The 16,879-nt window shown below is 38.0% G+C and overlaps 1 protein-coding gene and 1 non-coding gene across 8 annotated transcripts in view; one reads left to right on the plus strand and one right to left on the minus strand.

The window, feature by feature from the left end:
* Positions 1-16,879, minus strand: part of MAK (male germ cell associated kinase) — a 73,727-nt gene that overhangs the window by 37,343 nt on the left and 19,505 nt on the right. For all 7 annotated transcript variants that reach the window (XM_037045408.1, XM_037045413.1, XM_037045412.1 and 4 more), the window contains exons 6-8: positions 16,577-16,709; positions 10,199-10,370; positions 6,558-6,725 (exon numbers count right to left, since the gene is read on the minus strand). In XM_037045408.1, coding sequence (XP_036901303.1) covers positions 6,558-6,725; positions 10,199-10,370; positions 16,577-16,709 — 473 coding nt within the window. The remainder of the gene's footprint in view (positions 1-6,557; positions 6,726-10,198; positions 10,371-16,576; positions 16,710-16,879) is intronic.
* On the plus strand, positions 1,727-1,833 carry LOC118986492 (U6 spliceosomal RNA). The gene has a single exon (XR_005066388.1). It is a non-coding gene; the product is annotated as a U6 spliceosomal RNA (small nuclear RNA).

Raw genomic sequence — 16,879 nt, forward strand, 5'->3', positions numbered from 1 at the left:
CCTCACCCTCCCAGTTATTCCTCCCAGCTTATCTACATACAAATGTGGGACTGCCCGGTCCACCAGCTGCCGCCTCACCCACCCATCTGCCAGCTGCCACCTGGTTGTATGCCCTCTCAGCCCCAGCTTCCCACCTCTGCCCCTTCTACCAGTGTGGATGAATATTTCTTCTTTAAATCCTTGGTTGTCACACTTCCATACAGTTTGATATTCTGGCAGTTTTTGTTTTTTTAAGATTTATTTCTTAGAGATGAAAAGGGAAAGAGAAAGAGAAAGAGAGGAAGAGAAACAGCAATGTGTGGTTGCCTGCTACGTGGCCCCTACTGGGGACCTGGCCTTGCAACCCAGGAATATACCCTGACTGGGAATTGAACTGGCAACCCTTTGGTTTGCAGGCTGGCAAGCAATCCACTGAGCCACACCAGCCAGGGCTGTTTTTGTTTTTAAACTGGTTGTTATCCTTCTTTTGGTTGTGCAAGAAAGTGTTGCTACCTATGCCTCCATGTTGGCCAAAACTCCCCAAAACCACATTTAGTAATCCTCCAGACCTTCGTGACCAGACTTTGTTGAACCAGATGTCATGCCTTCTTCATTCGTCCATTCTCCTTCATGCACGTGGACAGTAACTCCATTAGAATCTTCTTTCAGAAATGTTTTTTTAAAAGATGTTCATAGGTAGTAGCTTTGTCCCATTTGGACAACAGACTAGAACAACAGTAAAATGAGTTTTCTCATGACCACTAGTTCTAACAGCCATGGTCTTTGCTCCTCTGACATCCACAGTTTTGTTGGATGGTGCATCACTGTGAATGAGGCCTCATTCATATTGGTGATTTCAGACAGCTCAAAGTTTTAAGTCTTTCAAAGATGGATTAACATTAGAATGAAACTCTAAAACTTGATTTTCATAGGCTGCTGGAAGACTCTGGGCAAGTTTTGTGCATGCCCTCATGCTCAAACCTTCTTTCTTCATAAAGTTGAAGTACCGCTTAGGTTTCTCTGAGATATCATCCACGTTATTTTCTCCTGCAATCCTTTCACGTTCTTCTTGTATCATCTTGGTCAAAAGAGACATCCCAGTCCGACCCTGGTCTTCACTTTTGGCTCCACTTCAGGCGACTTTGGAGGTCTCCCTCATGTTGCCACCTTCTGTCCTGGCATCTGAAGAAGCTTTCCTTCCTGTCATCTCCACAATCTGATGACACTGTGAGAAGAGGTCCAAAGTGTCTCTTGGCAGCTCTACTGCCACGCTTTTTAGATATTTAATAACTTTTCGCTTAAAGCTTACAGTACACGAAAGTTGTTTCGATATTTTCCATGGAATTTTCCAATAATTTCTCCTGCCTAAAGTGTACGAAGAAAAATGTCATGCTGTTCATCCTACAGTAATAAATTCGGCATCACCTGTCTTATCAGGTGGATAACAATCAGCACCATCTGTCTTACTCCGAGGATAATAATACACTGCTCTTCATTTCATTTCATTGAATCATTGGGTGAAACTACTTTCACTGCAAGTTCATTGTAAGTTCAACAAAACCTATTACTATATTCCAGAGTATTGTTCTGCATATAAAGAAGTTAATGCTTTCCAGTGATACACTTCTAACATATAGCACAAATAAAAGAATTAAAGACATTTATATAGATATAGAATTAGTATTATCCACGTAAAACATGCATCATTATTTTTCCCTTAAAAATTTGGGCAAAAAAGTGTGCACTAGTGCTCACTTCATCAGCACATATACTAAAATTGGAATTATACAGAGAAGATTAGCATGGCCCTTATGCAAGAATGACATGCAAACTTGTGAAGCATTCCATATTTTTCCCTAACTTGGTAAGAGAGAAAGTCACAAAAATCCTGGAAGTACAGAGGGTCCCAATCAAAAGGAACTCAAAGAGACCCACTCCAGAACGCATCATAATTAAAATGGCAAAATTCCAAGACAAAGAGAGAATCTTAGACGCAGCAAGGGAGAAATAGGAAGTAACATACAAGGGAGCCCCAATAAGGCCAGGAGCTGATTTCTCAATGGAAATGCTCCAAGCTAGAGGGGAATGGCAAGAAATAATCCAAGTAATGAAAAACAATGGCCTGCAAACAAGGCTTGCCTACAGCAAGGCTCTCAATTAAAATGGAAGGTGAAATAAGGAAGGAGTTTCCCAGGCAAAATAAGGCAGAAAGAACACACCTCTACCAAACCAGCATTGCAAGACGTGCTAAAGGGACTGCTTTAAGAAAAGGAAGAAAAAGTGCGAAAGAGAGGAACACAGGTACAAAGGAAGTAAAATGGCAATGAATAAGTACCTATCAATAATACCTTTAAATGTAAATGGATTAAATGTTCAAATAAAAAAATACAGAGTAGCCAAATGGATAAGAAATCATGACCCACACATATGCTGTTTACAAGAAACCCACCTCAGAAAAAAAGACCTACACAGACTGAAAGTGAATGGCTAGAAAAATATATTCCAAGCAAATGGACAGGAAAAAAAATGAGGTAGCAATACTCATATGAGATAAAATAGACTTCAAACTAAAAATCACAAAAAGAGACCCAGAAGGACACTTCATACTACTCAAGGAAGGAATCAATCAAGGAAAGATATAAACACATATGCACCCAACAGAGAAGCACCCAATACATAAGGAAAATCTTGAAGGACTTCAAGAAAGATATAGATAGCAATACAATTATAGTAGGGGATTTTAACACCCCACTATCAAAAATGAATAGATCTTCCAAACAAAATATCAACAAGGATATTGCAGCACTGAACAGTGTCCTAAATCAAATGGACTTAACTGATATATGTTGAGCCTTTCATCCCCAAGAAGCAAAATACACATTCTTTTCAAATACACAAGGAATATTCTGAAAGACAGAACACATGATAGGACACAAAATAAGCCTCAACAAATTCAAGAAAACTGACATCATATCAAGCATTTTCCCTCACCATAAAGGACTGAAACTACAAACCAACCTCAAAGGAAAAAAAACCATGCGAATTCACAGAGATTGAATACCATGCTATTAAACAGTGAATGGGTCAAGTATGAGATCAAGGAAGAAATCAAAAAGTTTCTGGCAACGAATAAAAATGAACTCACAACAATCCAAAACTTATGGGGCACAGCAAAGGCAGTCCTGAGAGGGAAATTCATAGTGATACAGGCCTACCTAAAAAAAGATAGAAACATTTCAAATAAACAACCTAACCCTACATCTATAAGAACTGGAGGAATAACAACAAAGACAGCTCAGAGCAAGTAGAAGGAAGGAAATAACCAAGATCAGAGCAGAATAAAAGAACATAGACTAAAAGAACAATTCCAAGGATCAATAAATGAAAGAGGACAGATTACAACTGGTACCACAGAAATACAAAGGATCATAAGAAATTACTACGAAGAACTATATGCCAAGAAATTTGAAAACCTAGGTAAAATGGAAAGATTTCTAGAAAAATATAATCTTGCAAAACTGAATGAAGAAGCAGAAAGCCTGAACAGACAACTGAGCAAATCGAAGCAGTAATTAAAAAAACTCCCAACACACAAAAGCCCTGGACCAGACGGTTTTACAGGAGAATTTTACAAAAATTTAAGGAAGAGCTAACCCCTATCCTTCACGGACCATTCCAAAAAATCCAAGATGACAGAAGATTCCCAAACTCTTTTTATGAAGCCAACATCATCCTAATTACAAAACCAGACAAAGACATAACAAAGAAAGAAAACAACAGGCCAATATCGCTGATGAATATAGACACTAAAATCCTCAACAAAATACTGGCAAACCGCATCTAGCAATACATTAACAAGATCATACACCATGATCAAGTGGGATTCATCCCAAGGATGCAAGGATGGCACAATATTCACAAATCAATAAACATAATGCATCGCATAAACAAAAGAAACAACAAAAATCACATAATCATATAAATAGATGTGGAAAAAGCATTTGATAAAGTATAGTACCCATTTATGATAAAAACACTTGGCCAAGTGGGAATAGAGGGAGCATTCCTCAATATAATAAAGGCCATATATGAGAGACCTACAGCCAACATCATACTCAATGGACAAAAACTAAAAGCTTTCCCACTAAGATCAGGAACAAGACAAGGTTGGCCACTTTCACCACTTCTATTCAACATACTATTGGAATTCCTAGCCAGAGCAATCACACAAGAAAAAGAAGTAAAAGGCACCCAAATTGGAAGGGAGGAAGCAAAACTGTCACTGTTTGCAGGTGACATGATAGTGTACATGGAAAATCCTATAGACTCCACCAAAACACTACTTGACCTATAAGTGAATTTGGAAAAACAGTGGGATACAAAGTCAATATTAAAAAATAAAAGGCATTTTTGTATCTCAACAATGAAATAGCAGAAACAGAAATCAGGGGGGAAAATCTCATTTCACAGAGCAACAAGAAAAATGAAGTACCTAGGAATAAACCTAACCAAGGAGGTAAAAGACTTATACTCTGAAAACTACACAACACTGAAGAAAGAAATCAAGGAAGGCACAAACAAATAGAAACATATAGCATGTTCATGGACTAGAAGAACTAGCATCATAAAAATGTCCATATTATCCAAAGCAATTTATAGATTCAATGCAATCCCTATTAAAGTACCAATGACATATTTAACAAATATAGAACATTTCAGAAATTTATATGCAGCCATAAATGACCCCGAATAACTGTAGCAATTCTGAGAAAGAAGAACACAGTAGGAGAGATCACAATACTTGATACCAAACTATATTACAAGGCCACTGCAATCAAAACAGCATGGTACTAGCATAAGAACAGACACTGGACAAATGGAACAGAATAGAGAGCCCAGAAATAAACCCAAGTCTCTGCGGTCAATTCATAGTTGATGAAGGAGGAAGAAACATAAACTGGAGCAAAAATAGCCTCTTTAACAAAAGGTGTTGGGAGAGCTAGACAGCTACATGCAAAACAATGAAACTTGATCACCAACTTATGCCATGCACAAAAATAATGTGGATAAAAAACTTAAATACAAGTCATGACACCATAAAAATCCTGGAGGAGAGCATAGGCAGGAAAAATCTCAGATATCCCACACAACATTTTTACCAATATGTCCCATCTAGCAAGGTGCATAAAGGAAAGAATAAACAAATGGGATCTTGTCAAAATAAAAAGTTTCTGCATGGCTAAAGAAAACAGCACTGAAATGAAAAAGCCACCAACTGTATGGGAAAACATACTTGCCAATGACACTTCAAACAAGGGTTTGATCTCCGAAATATATAAAGAACTCATACGACTCCACTCCAGGAAGGCAAACAACTCAATTTAAAAATGGGCAAAGCACCTGAACAGACACTTCTCCAAGGAAAACATACGGAAGGCCCAGAGACATATGAAAAGATGCTCAGCATCACTAGCCATGAGAGAGATGCAAATTGAAACTGCAATGAGATACCACTTCACACTGGTTAGAATGGCCATCATAAATAAATCAACAAACAAGTGTTGGAGAGGATGCGGAGAAAAGGGAACCCTAGTGCACTGTTGGTGAGAATGGAAACTGATGCAGCCAATGTGGAAATCAGTATGAATTTCCTCAGAAAACTAAAAATGAAACTGCTTTTTGACCTGGCAATTCCATTGCTGGGATTATACCATAAGATCCCTGAAACACCAATTTGAAAGAACCTATACACCTCAATGTTCATAGCAGCACAATTTACAACAGCCAAGGGTTGGAAGCAACCTAAGTGCCCATGAGTAAATGAATGGATCCAAAAACCATGGTACATTTACCCAATGGAATACTATGCAGCGGAAAGAAAGGAGCTCTACTCTTTGGGACAAATGGATGGATCTGGAGAGCATTATGGTAAGTGAAATAAGCTCGATGCAATGAAAAACAAATATGTGATCTCACATATAAGTGGAACCTAGTCAACAAAACAAACAAGTAAGCAGAATATAACCAAAGACATTGAAATTAAGAACTGACTGTAACCAGAGGGCAGGTGGGAGCAGATAATGGTGGGAAAATAGGAAGGGTTTATAGGAACATGTATAAAGGACACAGAGACAAAACCAAAGGGGTAGAGTCAAGGGTGAGAAGTGGGAATGGCTGGGATGTGGAGATTGGAGGAGGAAAATGGAGAACGCTGTACTTGAGCAACAATAAAAAAAGTGGAAAAAATAAATAAATGGAATACAGCTAAAAAACCAAAAATAAGACTAATCTAATAATCTAAAAAAAGGTGTGCATTATATATGGCAAAATACAGTATTCCTTTCAGCTTTACCTTTATAGCGTTTCTCATTTGAACTAAAAAACATGTAAAATTAGTGGTGTGACTATTTTTGCAATTTTCCTCATTAATTTATTATATATACTGGGCCTTAAGACTTTAGGGCTTTAATTCTTTTGGTATACCTGCCTGAGAAAAGACTTAACTTTACAAATGAAAATACTCCTGTATTGTACATCCTCAAAACTTAACAAACGTGTACCAGCGAGATTTATTTTACCTGGCTTGCCGTTGGTCGTTTCTTTGGATTCCAATTCAACATTTCAGTCATAAGCTGAATAGCTTCATTACTGGCATTTGGAATGAGAGTTTTTAAGTTTATAGGAACACACTGTGGAAAACGAAAATTCATTGCAGATGCAAGCTGGTACCCTTCTGGCCAGTCACTCTGTTTAAGAAATATGTAAGTAGGGAGACAGCAAAAAGAGTATCAGTAATACATTTAAAAACACAGTAATAATTTACAAGCCATTCACATGTGAAAATTTTAATGCTGATTTACATAAATAAATGTGAGAATAAAATACTATACTGCTAAGAATTCAGTGCTACAAGCAGTACAGAAATAACACTGAACTGAGAGTTAGGAAATTTTAAGAAGGAATTTTCATAAATTTCAAAATATTAAACTCTTGTCTAGTATTTGGATGATGATGATGACAATGACACACGTCATGACAATGACGGTGACTTTGAAAAAATAAGGGTATCTGCTTTACAATGTGTCTCATTGTGACACAGATCCTTGTTAAACATTATACCAATGTTAAAAATTACACATTTCCAATCAAGATGGCAGCATAGGGAGACATGGCTCACCTCTTCACACAACCACATCAAAATTACAACTAAAATAGAGAACCACCATCACTCCAAACCATCAGAAGCAGAGTTGAATGGAAGTCTGACAACTTACTGTGTAACTAAAGAAACCACATGCATCCAGACTGCTTAGGAGGGGTGCTGACATGGAATGGGCTGGTCCCTCCCCCTCATGTGGTGGATAAAAGTTCAGGAAGGATATCTTGGGAGCAAGGAGTCCCAGCCCCACACCAAGTCCCCCAGTCCAGGGTTCCAGTGCCAGGAAGATAAGTCCCCCCAACTTCTGGCTGCAAAAACCAGTGAGGATTGAGTCGGTAGAAGAAAACTGCTGGAACCCCAAGCAATTCCTCTTAAAAAACCCACACATGGACTCACATATTCAGACTCACTATCTCTGAGCACCAGGGTAAAGTGGCATAACGGGAGTAACTGAAGTGTCTGGCATCAAGGCAAGCAGAAACCACTGTCCCTTTTCTAAACTCTCCCCCTACAAAGCTAGCAAGCTGGTCCCATAGCTGGGACTCCATCAACCTAGCTAACACTGTTTGACCCAGCTTGGCGATCCCCAAAGACTCTGCCCTACCCAATTTATGGACCCACCCAAGCTGCTTTTCCATATGATTGGCTGGCCTTGGCTCATGCTTCACAACTTCCTAAATCCTCTCAAACAAGCAAGAGCAGGCCTCAGTGAGCCCTAGGTGCAGTGCTAGCAGCAGCCAGCCTGGATTCACAGCTTGACTTTGAATAGAACCTCCAAGCCCAGCACAAGTAGCACCCATCTGAGTTTGCTTCATAGTTTAGGCAGGGTGGCCCCTGGTAAAACAAAGACAGAAACTGACTTCAGCTTGCACCACCCAGGAAACCCCAGGGCCAGTGCACCCAGTGGACATCTACAGACCATGTAGGAACCCTATCACATTGCCTCTGCACAGCTGATCCTCCATGGAGGGCAGAGGTTGGTGGTAAGTGGTCACAGCCAATCCTTGCAGCTTACTGGCCCTGGTAAATCCCATCCATTGATCTGCTAACAGCAACCAAGGCTTAACTACAAGAGGAGAGTGTACTCGGCCCACATGAAGGGCACAACTTGAGTATAGCTTTGGTGACAGAGAAGACTGTGCCACTGGACCCCTACAGGACACCTACTACCTTAGGCCATACTACCAAGACATGGAGTCAAAAGCAGCTCTACCCAATACATAGAAACAAACACAGGTAGGCTGCCAAAACGAGGAGACAAAGAAACATGGGCCAAATGAAAGAACAGTTCAAAACTCCAGAAAAAGAGCTAAACAACATGGAGATAAGCAATCTATCTGATGCAGAGTTCTAAACGCTTTATAAGGATGCTCAAAGAACTTAGTGAAAACCTCAGCAGCATAAAAAAGATCCAGTCAGAAACAAAGGATACACTAATAATTTATAGGGAAACAACAGTGAAATGGATGAAGGTGAGAATCAAATCAATGATTTAGAACATAAGGTAGAAAAAACAACCAATCAGAACAACAAGAAAAGAAAAGAGTCCAAGAAAAAATGAGGATATATGTATAAGCAGCCTCTCAGACAACTTCAAGAGATCCAACTTTCACATCACAGGCATGTCAGAAGAAGAAAAGGAGCATGAAACATGAAATAGTAATGAAAATAAACTTCCATAATTTGGTGAAGGAAATAAACATGCGGGTCCTGGAAGCAATATGGATTCAAAGAGGCCCACTCCAAAACACATCATAATTAAAAAGCCAAAGGTTAAACATAAAGAAAGAATCTTAAAAGCAACAAGAGAAAAGGAGAGTTACCTACAGTGGAGTTCCCATAAGACTGTCAGCTGATTTCTCAAAAGAAAATCTGCAGGCTAGAAGGGACTGGCAAGAAATATTCAGTCATGAAAAGTAGGTACCTACAGCCAAGATTGCCCTACCTAGCAAAGCTGTCACTTAGAATCAAAGGGCAGATAAAGAGCTTCCCAGACAAGAAAAAACTAAAGGAGGTCATCATCACCAAACAATTATTACATGAAATGTTGATGGGACTTATTTAAGAAAAAGAAGATCAAAACTTTGAACAACAAAATGGTAAAAATACATATCTATAAACAATTGAATCTAAAAAACTGAGAACAGAGACAGAATGATGGATACAGGGAGTGCTTTAATGGCTGCCATACAGAAGCTGGTGTGAGGGAATAGGAGAAGAGGTGAGGAGATTAAGAAGTACAAATAGGTAGTTACAGAACAGCCATGGGGATCTAAAACTACACTATAGGAAATGAGTAGCCAATGAACTTAGATGCATGACCCATGGAGATGAACAACGGAAGGGGGACTGCCTGAGGGAGTGGTGATGCTGGGCTGAAGGGGACAAAAGGGTAAAAATCAGGACTACTGTAATAGCATAATGAATAAAATATAATTAAAAAATAAAAATTCAAACAGCTGGGTAATGACAATTATCTTAAAGCTTTAATAGCTACTGTTAACCATATGACACATACTAATTAAGAGATTATTATATATACTTAAACATATATAAACATAAACATATTACTTAAACATATTAAACACATCCCTGAATGTAAAATCTAGCTGAATGAAGTAGGTAAGTGAAAAATACTCAGTCCAAGAAGTCTTATGTCCATGGCAGAGGTATATAAAAGGCAGCAAGGCAAAGTTAAGAGAAAGTAATCCCAGACATCTGGAGAAATGAGTCGATGCCAATGGACATTCACAGAGAAAGTAGGTAAGAGTCCAAGTAAGAATGTCTATGTAGTTGTCAGTCATCAACCCAAAGTTAAATATATAGAATTCTAAATATGGAGCATTTTTCCTAGGTTCTTAAACAAAGGGAAGCATCTTATTTATTCGGTCTATTGGGATCACCTTCTTAAAATCTTCATCTCACCCCAATTTTTTTAAAATTAAGAATTAAAAGCAAATTAAGCATTAAATCATAAACCTATTTGAAAATAAAAATATCATATAGCTAGGCAAAAGTTGTAATCAAAACTTGTAACAATTTAAGAACAAGAGTACTTACTTTTTTTGGAGTCCCTAAAACTTGGCAAATTTTAAAGATTTCATCAACCTCACTTGTCCCTGGGAAAAGTGGTCTTAATGTATATAGTTCAGCCATTATACTCCCAACAGCCCACATATCAATGGGAGAGCTGTAAACTGAAGATCTTAATAAAACTTCAGGAGCACGATACCTATGAAAATAGAAAGGAAAACATAATAAAACATTATTTTCACTGTGGTTTCAATGACAGAGTGGCAGCAGGATTCTGTTCTGTTTGGTCAAGCCTTTTAGTTGAGGAACAGCTAACTATCAAGTACCTTCTGTGCATCAGGCATTTGTACAACGCAGTGGGGTTAAATTGGACATTGCGCATATTCTCAGACCACACATAATTAGTAGGGCTGGTGACTAATGTAAATACAATGTTCACATAGCCTACCATAGGAACTCAAATAAACAAACATGGAAATGTGGTATCTGATATATTAAGAAAAAGGGGGCGCTCTGAATGGAAGCTGATATATTCTGAATGGGAAGAATGTCTAAGTTTATGAAACATTACATCCATGATATATCCATATGAAGGATAGAAAACAAAAGATGAACAAAAATTATCCCTCAGTAGTGGGATTTTTTTCTTCTTCCTTATTAGCTTGAGAATACTGATTTTTTCAACTGATTCAATTTCCTCAATTGATGGTATTTTTACTGATAAAAATAGTTTATAAGAGCAAATTTACCTGGTAGAGGATCAGCACTGAAATGTGTAACTATTTCAGCCCAAATGTTTTATAATATTGCCTTTTGCTTCCATTCAGAGTACCTTCTTTTGACAGCTTTATTGAGATATAATTCACATAACACATGATTCATCTTTTTAAAAGAGTATGATTCAATAGCTCTAAGTATAGTCATTGACTTGTGCATCATCACCACAATCAATTCTAGAACATTTTCATTATTCCAAAAAGAAACCCCACACCTGGTCAATATACCCTATGCTGCTGCCACTAATGTATTTTCTCTGTCTATAGAATTACCTATTGTGGACATTTAATACCAATGTAACCATATACTACCTTGTCCTTTGTGACTGGCTTCTTTCACTTAACATGTGTTCAGGGTTCATCCATATTATAGCATGTATCAGTACTTTACCCTTGTAAGTGCTGGATAATAACTTGGGGCGGTGAACACACAATACAGTGTACAGATGATGTGCTGTAGAATTGTTCACCTAAAGCCTGTATTAATTTTGTTAATCAATGTCACTCAAACAAATTCAATTAAAAAAAGTTAATGAGGTCTGTACTCTACAAAAAAGTAAGATAAATGCTGAAAATAGTCCATTGTATTGACATATCATATTTTGTTCATACATTCTTCAGCTGACAGACATTTAGGTTGTTTCCACTTTTGGGCTACTATGCATATGGCTGTTATGAACATTCACCTACAAGTTTTTGTGTGGATGGGAGTTTTAACTTCTATTGGGTATATATACTTAGATGTGGAACTGCTGGGTCAATCATATGGTAAGTAGATATTTAACCACTGAGGAACTGCCAGACTGTTTCGTATAATTTCACATTCCCACCAGTAATGTATGAGGGTTGTTCCAATTTCATCACATCCCTGACAACACTTGTTATTCTCTGCTTTGACAAGCAGTTTTGTGAGACAAAAATTGTTTTGAATGTTTTGCCACAAAATAGACAGGGGGAAATTAAGAATAATATAGGAAACAGAGAAGCCAAAGAACTTACAGGTACAACCCACAGATACGAAGTAAGGTGTCGGGGGAGTGTGGGTGGGAGGGGAGTACAGGTCAGAGGGGAATAAAGGGGAAAAAACGGAACAACTGTAATAGCATAATCAAAATATATTTTAAAAATAAATGCTAAAATTTCTTTATAATATAAAAAACAAATATCTAAATATAAACAAATAATTGCATGAAGCAATTATAATGAATGATTTTTTTCCCTGAAATTTTTGAGCCAAAACCGTGGGTGCACACCATACATGGCAAAATACGGTGTTTCCAGATCAAGCCATAGGCGCAGGTATCGAAGGCTAGGTATTCAACCTATCTTTTTTTGAGATATAAGTCAACCCATAGCACCAAACAGCAAAATAGTTGTATACTTATACTACGTAATAATCACTTTAAAATAAATATTGAGGCCATTTTCTCCATGCCCTCCAAGTACCCCGCTGTGTGTTAATTTCCCACATCTATTTCCTGTACACCTAACCTATAACTTCCTGGTTTCCCACGATCCTACCCACCGCCATCTCAAAAGTTATGGCAAAGACCATGGCACAAGAAGCTTGTATGCCACATGCCTGGAAGGGCAAACAGTATCAATACCACTCCTATTCACACCCTTGGGGAACCAGTTGGCTGAGGATCACTTCTATCTAAGCACATTTGGTTATACTGCTTTGGGAAATGTTTAAATAGACAGGAAGTCTCCAAATTAGTCATGTTAAAGTGTGTACTTAGTTCATCATTCACTTTCACATGTCTCCCACATTACCACGCAAGATCACAGAGGAAGCAGGAAGCATATGGCGGAGGTCTCTCAGAGCTGTCCTAGCTCATTTAAATGAAACTGCTGCTAATAGGCACTGGCTCTTAGGACCAAGGTCCCTAAGTTTAGTACCTGTTTTCTTGTATGTAATTTATTGTTTCAGATCTTACTTTTAGGTCTTAGATCCACTTTGAGTTAACTTTTATATATTGGCACAAACAGCAGTCTCGTTGCATTCTTTCGCATGTAGCTTTTTCATTTCTCCCAGCATTATTTATTAAAGAAGCTTTCTTTTCTCCATTTTGTTTTTGGCTCCTCTGTTGAATTATTTGGCCATATACATATGGGTTTATTTCTGGGCTCTCAATTCTGTTCCACTGGCCTGTATATGTTTTTCTGCCAATACCATGCTGGTTTGATTATCATAACTATTGAAGTCAGGGAGTGTGATACCTCTGGCTTTGTTCTTTTTTCTCAGGATTGCTTTGGCTACTTGGGGTCTTTTGTAGTTCCAAACAAATCTTAGGATCTTTTGTCCTATTTTTTTTGTCCATGTGTCCTTTTTACTTGTTCCTAACAATGCTCCCCCATTTTGTTCCATTTCTTTAAAAAATGTCACTGGGATTTTGATGGGGATTCTATTAAATCTATATATTGTTTTGGGTAATATGGTCACTTTACGTTGATTCTTTTCAATCCACAAACACAGACTATCTTTCCGTTTAACTGTATTATTTTAAAATTTCTTTCAATAATACATTGCAGGGTATAGGTCCTTCATATTCTTTATTAAGTTTATTCCTAGATATTTTATTCTTTTGGTTGCAACTGCAAAAAAAATTGTGTTTTTCATTTATTTTTCTGAAATTTCACTGTTAGTACGTAGGAATGCAGTGGATTTTGTACACCGATTTTATATCCTGCAACTTTACTGTATTTATTGTTTCTAATAGTTTTTTTGGTGGAGTCTTTAGGGTTTTCTACATAGAGAATTTGACCCCAAAGGCAAGGGAAGTAAAAGCAAAAAAATAAGTGAGTAGGACTATATCAAACTAAAAAGCTTTTGCACAGCAAAAGAAACCAACAAAACAAAAATGCAACCAAATGAATGGGAAAAGAGATTTTCAGACAACAGCTCTGTCAAAGGATTAATACCCAAAGTACAGAGAGAACTCATACTGCTCAACATCAAACGAACAAACAATCCAAATAAAAAATGATCAGAGGACATGAAGAGACACTTCTACCCCCAAAAAACCCCATACAAATGGCCAATGGATATATAAAAAGATGCTCAACTTCACCGGCTACTAGAGAAATGCCAATTAATACCACAATAAGATACCACTTCACACCTACTAGAATGGCTACTGTCAACAAGACAAGTATAATAGTGTTGGAGAGGCTGTGGAGAAAAAAAGGAACCCTCATTCACTGCTGGTGGGAATGTAAACTGGTACAGCCACTGTGGAAAAAACAAGATGGAGGTTCCTCAAAAAATCAAGAACAGAGCTACCATATGACCCTGCAATCCCTCTTCTAGGTATTCACTTAAAAAATTTGAAAACATTTATTTGCAAAGAGATAGGTACCCCTATGTATACTGCAGCACTACTCACAGTAACCAAGACATGAAAACAATCAAAGTGTCCTTCCACAGACGACTGAATAAAGATGTGGTACCTATGTACAATGGAATACTACTCAACCATAAGGAAAAGATGACATACTGCCATTTGTGACAACATGGATCGACCTTACGAATATCATGCTAAGGCAAATAGGTCAGACAAGAAAAGTTAAGAATATATGCTTTCACTCATATGTGGGATATATACAAGAAAAACAAACAAAAACTCAGACATAGACAACAGGGGGAAGGGAGTGCACTGAAGAGGATAAAGGGAGGTCAAACATATGGTGACAAAAGATTTGACTTTTGGTGGTAGGCACACAGTGCAATAATATATAGATCATGTATCCAAGAAATGCATGCTTGTAATCATATTAAATCAACATCACCCCAATAAATTTAATGAAAAGAAAAAAACAGGCATTGGCTGAAACCATCCTGGGCAAATGAGGGCCTACGATTACATTATCTAGCTCAGTCCTCAGGTCTCTTCTGTTCTCTAACATACCTGCTCACTTAGTGACTCACTTAATCTTACGATTTTTAACACTGATGTCTTCTACTTTACATCTTCAGCCCAGCCCTCTCCCCTGAACTCAGTATCATAAACCCAGCTGTCTACTTTGACATCTCCCCTTACATAGATATTCACCTCAACCCCAAACCAAACTGTGGCTCCCCTGCCCCATCCCCCTCAAGCAAGAACTCCCTAGCATTCCCTATCTCAATTAGTGCTCATTCCATCCTTGCAGTTTTAACTGGAATGCTGCAGGATGGAATGCTGCAGTATACATGGGGAAAAATGTGGAGTCCTGACTCCCTTATGTATTAAAACCAACATCCGATTTACCAGGAACTCATGTTAGCTCTACTTTAAAAATATACCCAGCATCCTACACCTTTCACCATCTCCACAGCCACCAAATCCAAGTCACTACCATTTCCCACCTGAATTATTACAACAGCCTCCTACCTGGTCTCCCTGCTTCTGCCCTTGCTCCTCTAAAATCTATTTTCAACACATCAGCCAGAGTGATAATTTTAAAACGTGTCAGATCATGTCAAAATCCTCCAAGGGCTCTCTAGTTGCTCAGATTAAAAAGCCATTATAGTCCTTCAATGAGCTATGAAATCTGGCCACCCCTAAACATTCAAACCTCATTTCCTACTACTGTCCTCTTTATTCATTCTGGGCTCTGCAGAGCCCACAGGTGGCACTCCCGTGTCAAGGGCTTTACCCTCAGCATTTTCTCTCCCGGAAAAGCTCCTGCGTGCCCTGGCATGTCCTCCCAGGCTCTTCTCAGAGAAACCTTCTATTCACAATAGCAATGTTCTTTTTTCTTCCCTTATCTCCCCCAACTCCCCACGCCTTTTCATATTTTATTTTTCTCCACCTGAATACACAAATATTCTTACGTTTTTTGGAGTATATATACATACAGAAAAATGTATGTGTCATAAGAATACAGCCTGATGACTTTCACAAACAAAACACACCCATGGACCCAGCACCCAGATCAAGAAACTGCATATTACCAGCATCCCAGAAATCCTCTCTCCTGAACTCTTCCAGTTGCTGCCCCTCCCCTCTGCCGTGTAACTGCTATTTTGACTTTTAACAACATAGATTAGTTTTCTCTATTTTTGCACTTAATATAAATGGGATCATACAGTATGTATTCTTTTTTGTTTGGTCTCTTGCTCTCAACATTGTATCTGGAAGACTCATCCATATTGTTGCATGTAATTACAGACCTTTCGTTTTCATTGCTGTAAAGCATTTCAATGGGTGAATATATCACGCCACTTGGTGATGAACATCTGGGTAGTTTGCAGTTTTGAACTATTATATGTTTTTTGACAAACACGTATGATGTCCTTCTGTTCATAATTCACGATATTTGCAACTTGGTTATTTGTGTATGAGGCAAGTGTTTTTTTTTGTTGTTGTTGTTTAGTTCACTTCTGTGTTCCCAGTGCCTAAGATAATATCTGGCACATAGTCGGTGTTCAATAAATATTTGTTAAATAAATGAAATCTTTTTTCCTCCTCTTATTCATAAATTAGTATAGTCTCAACTGATCCCTTCTCTCCAAAGAATACAAAGTCACTTCTACACTTTGCTTTACATATTACATATGGAACACCCGGAATGATATCCGACAATTCGTTGGAAGAAAACTTCGACATAGGCATACGCCTCTAGAGAACTGCGTAACACTCACCATCGGGTTGACACATAATCAGTGTATGGTGGCTGTGACCGTAATTCCCTTGCAAGACCAAAATCAGCAATTTTCACAAGTTCTGGACCCATACAAAGCAAGTTTTCTGGTTTCATATCCCTATGAAAAAAACCTGGGAATATAAAAAGGAAAAACCACCACCAATTATCATGTTTAAACATATGTGACATAAACAAAATAGAACTGAGCCTTTCTGTTATAACTAGGAATGTGAACTAAGGGGAAAAAAGAAACCATGTTTAATGCATAAAAAGTGATTGGAGGTGGAGATACTCCTTTCAA

This window comes from Sturnira hondurensis, unplaced genomic scaffold (assembly GCF_014824575.4).
Source record: "Sturnira hondurensis isolate 20B ecotype Veracruz unplaced genomic scaffold, ASM1482457v3 Scaffold0004271, whole genome shotgun sequence".
NCBI lineage: Eukaryota > Metazoa > Chordata > Mammalia > Chiroptera > Phyllostomidae > Sturnira > Sturnira hondurensis.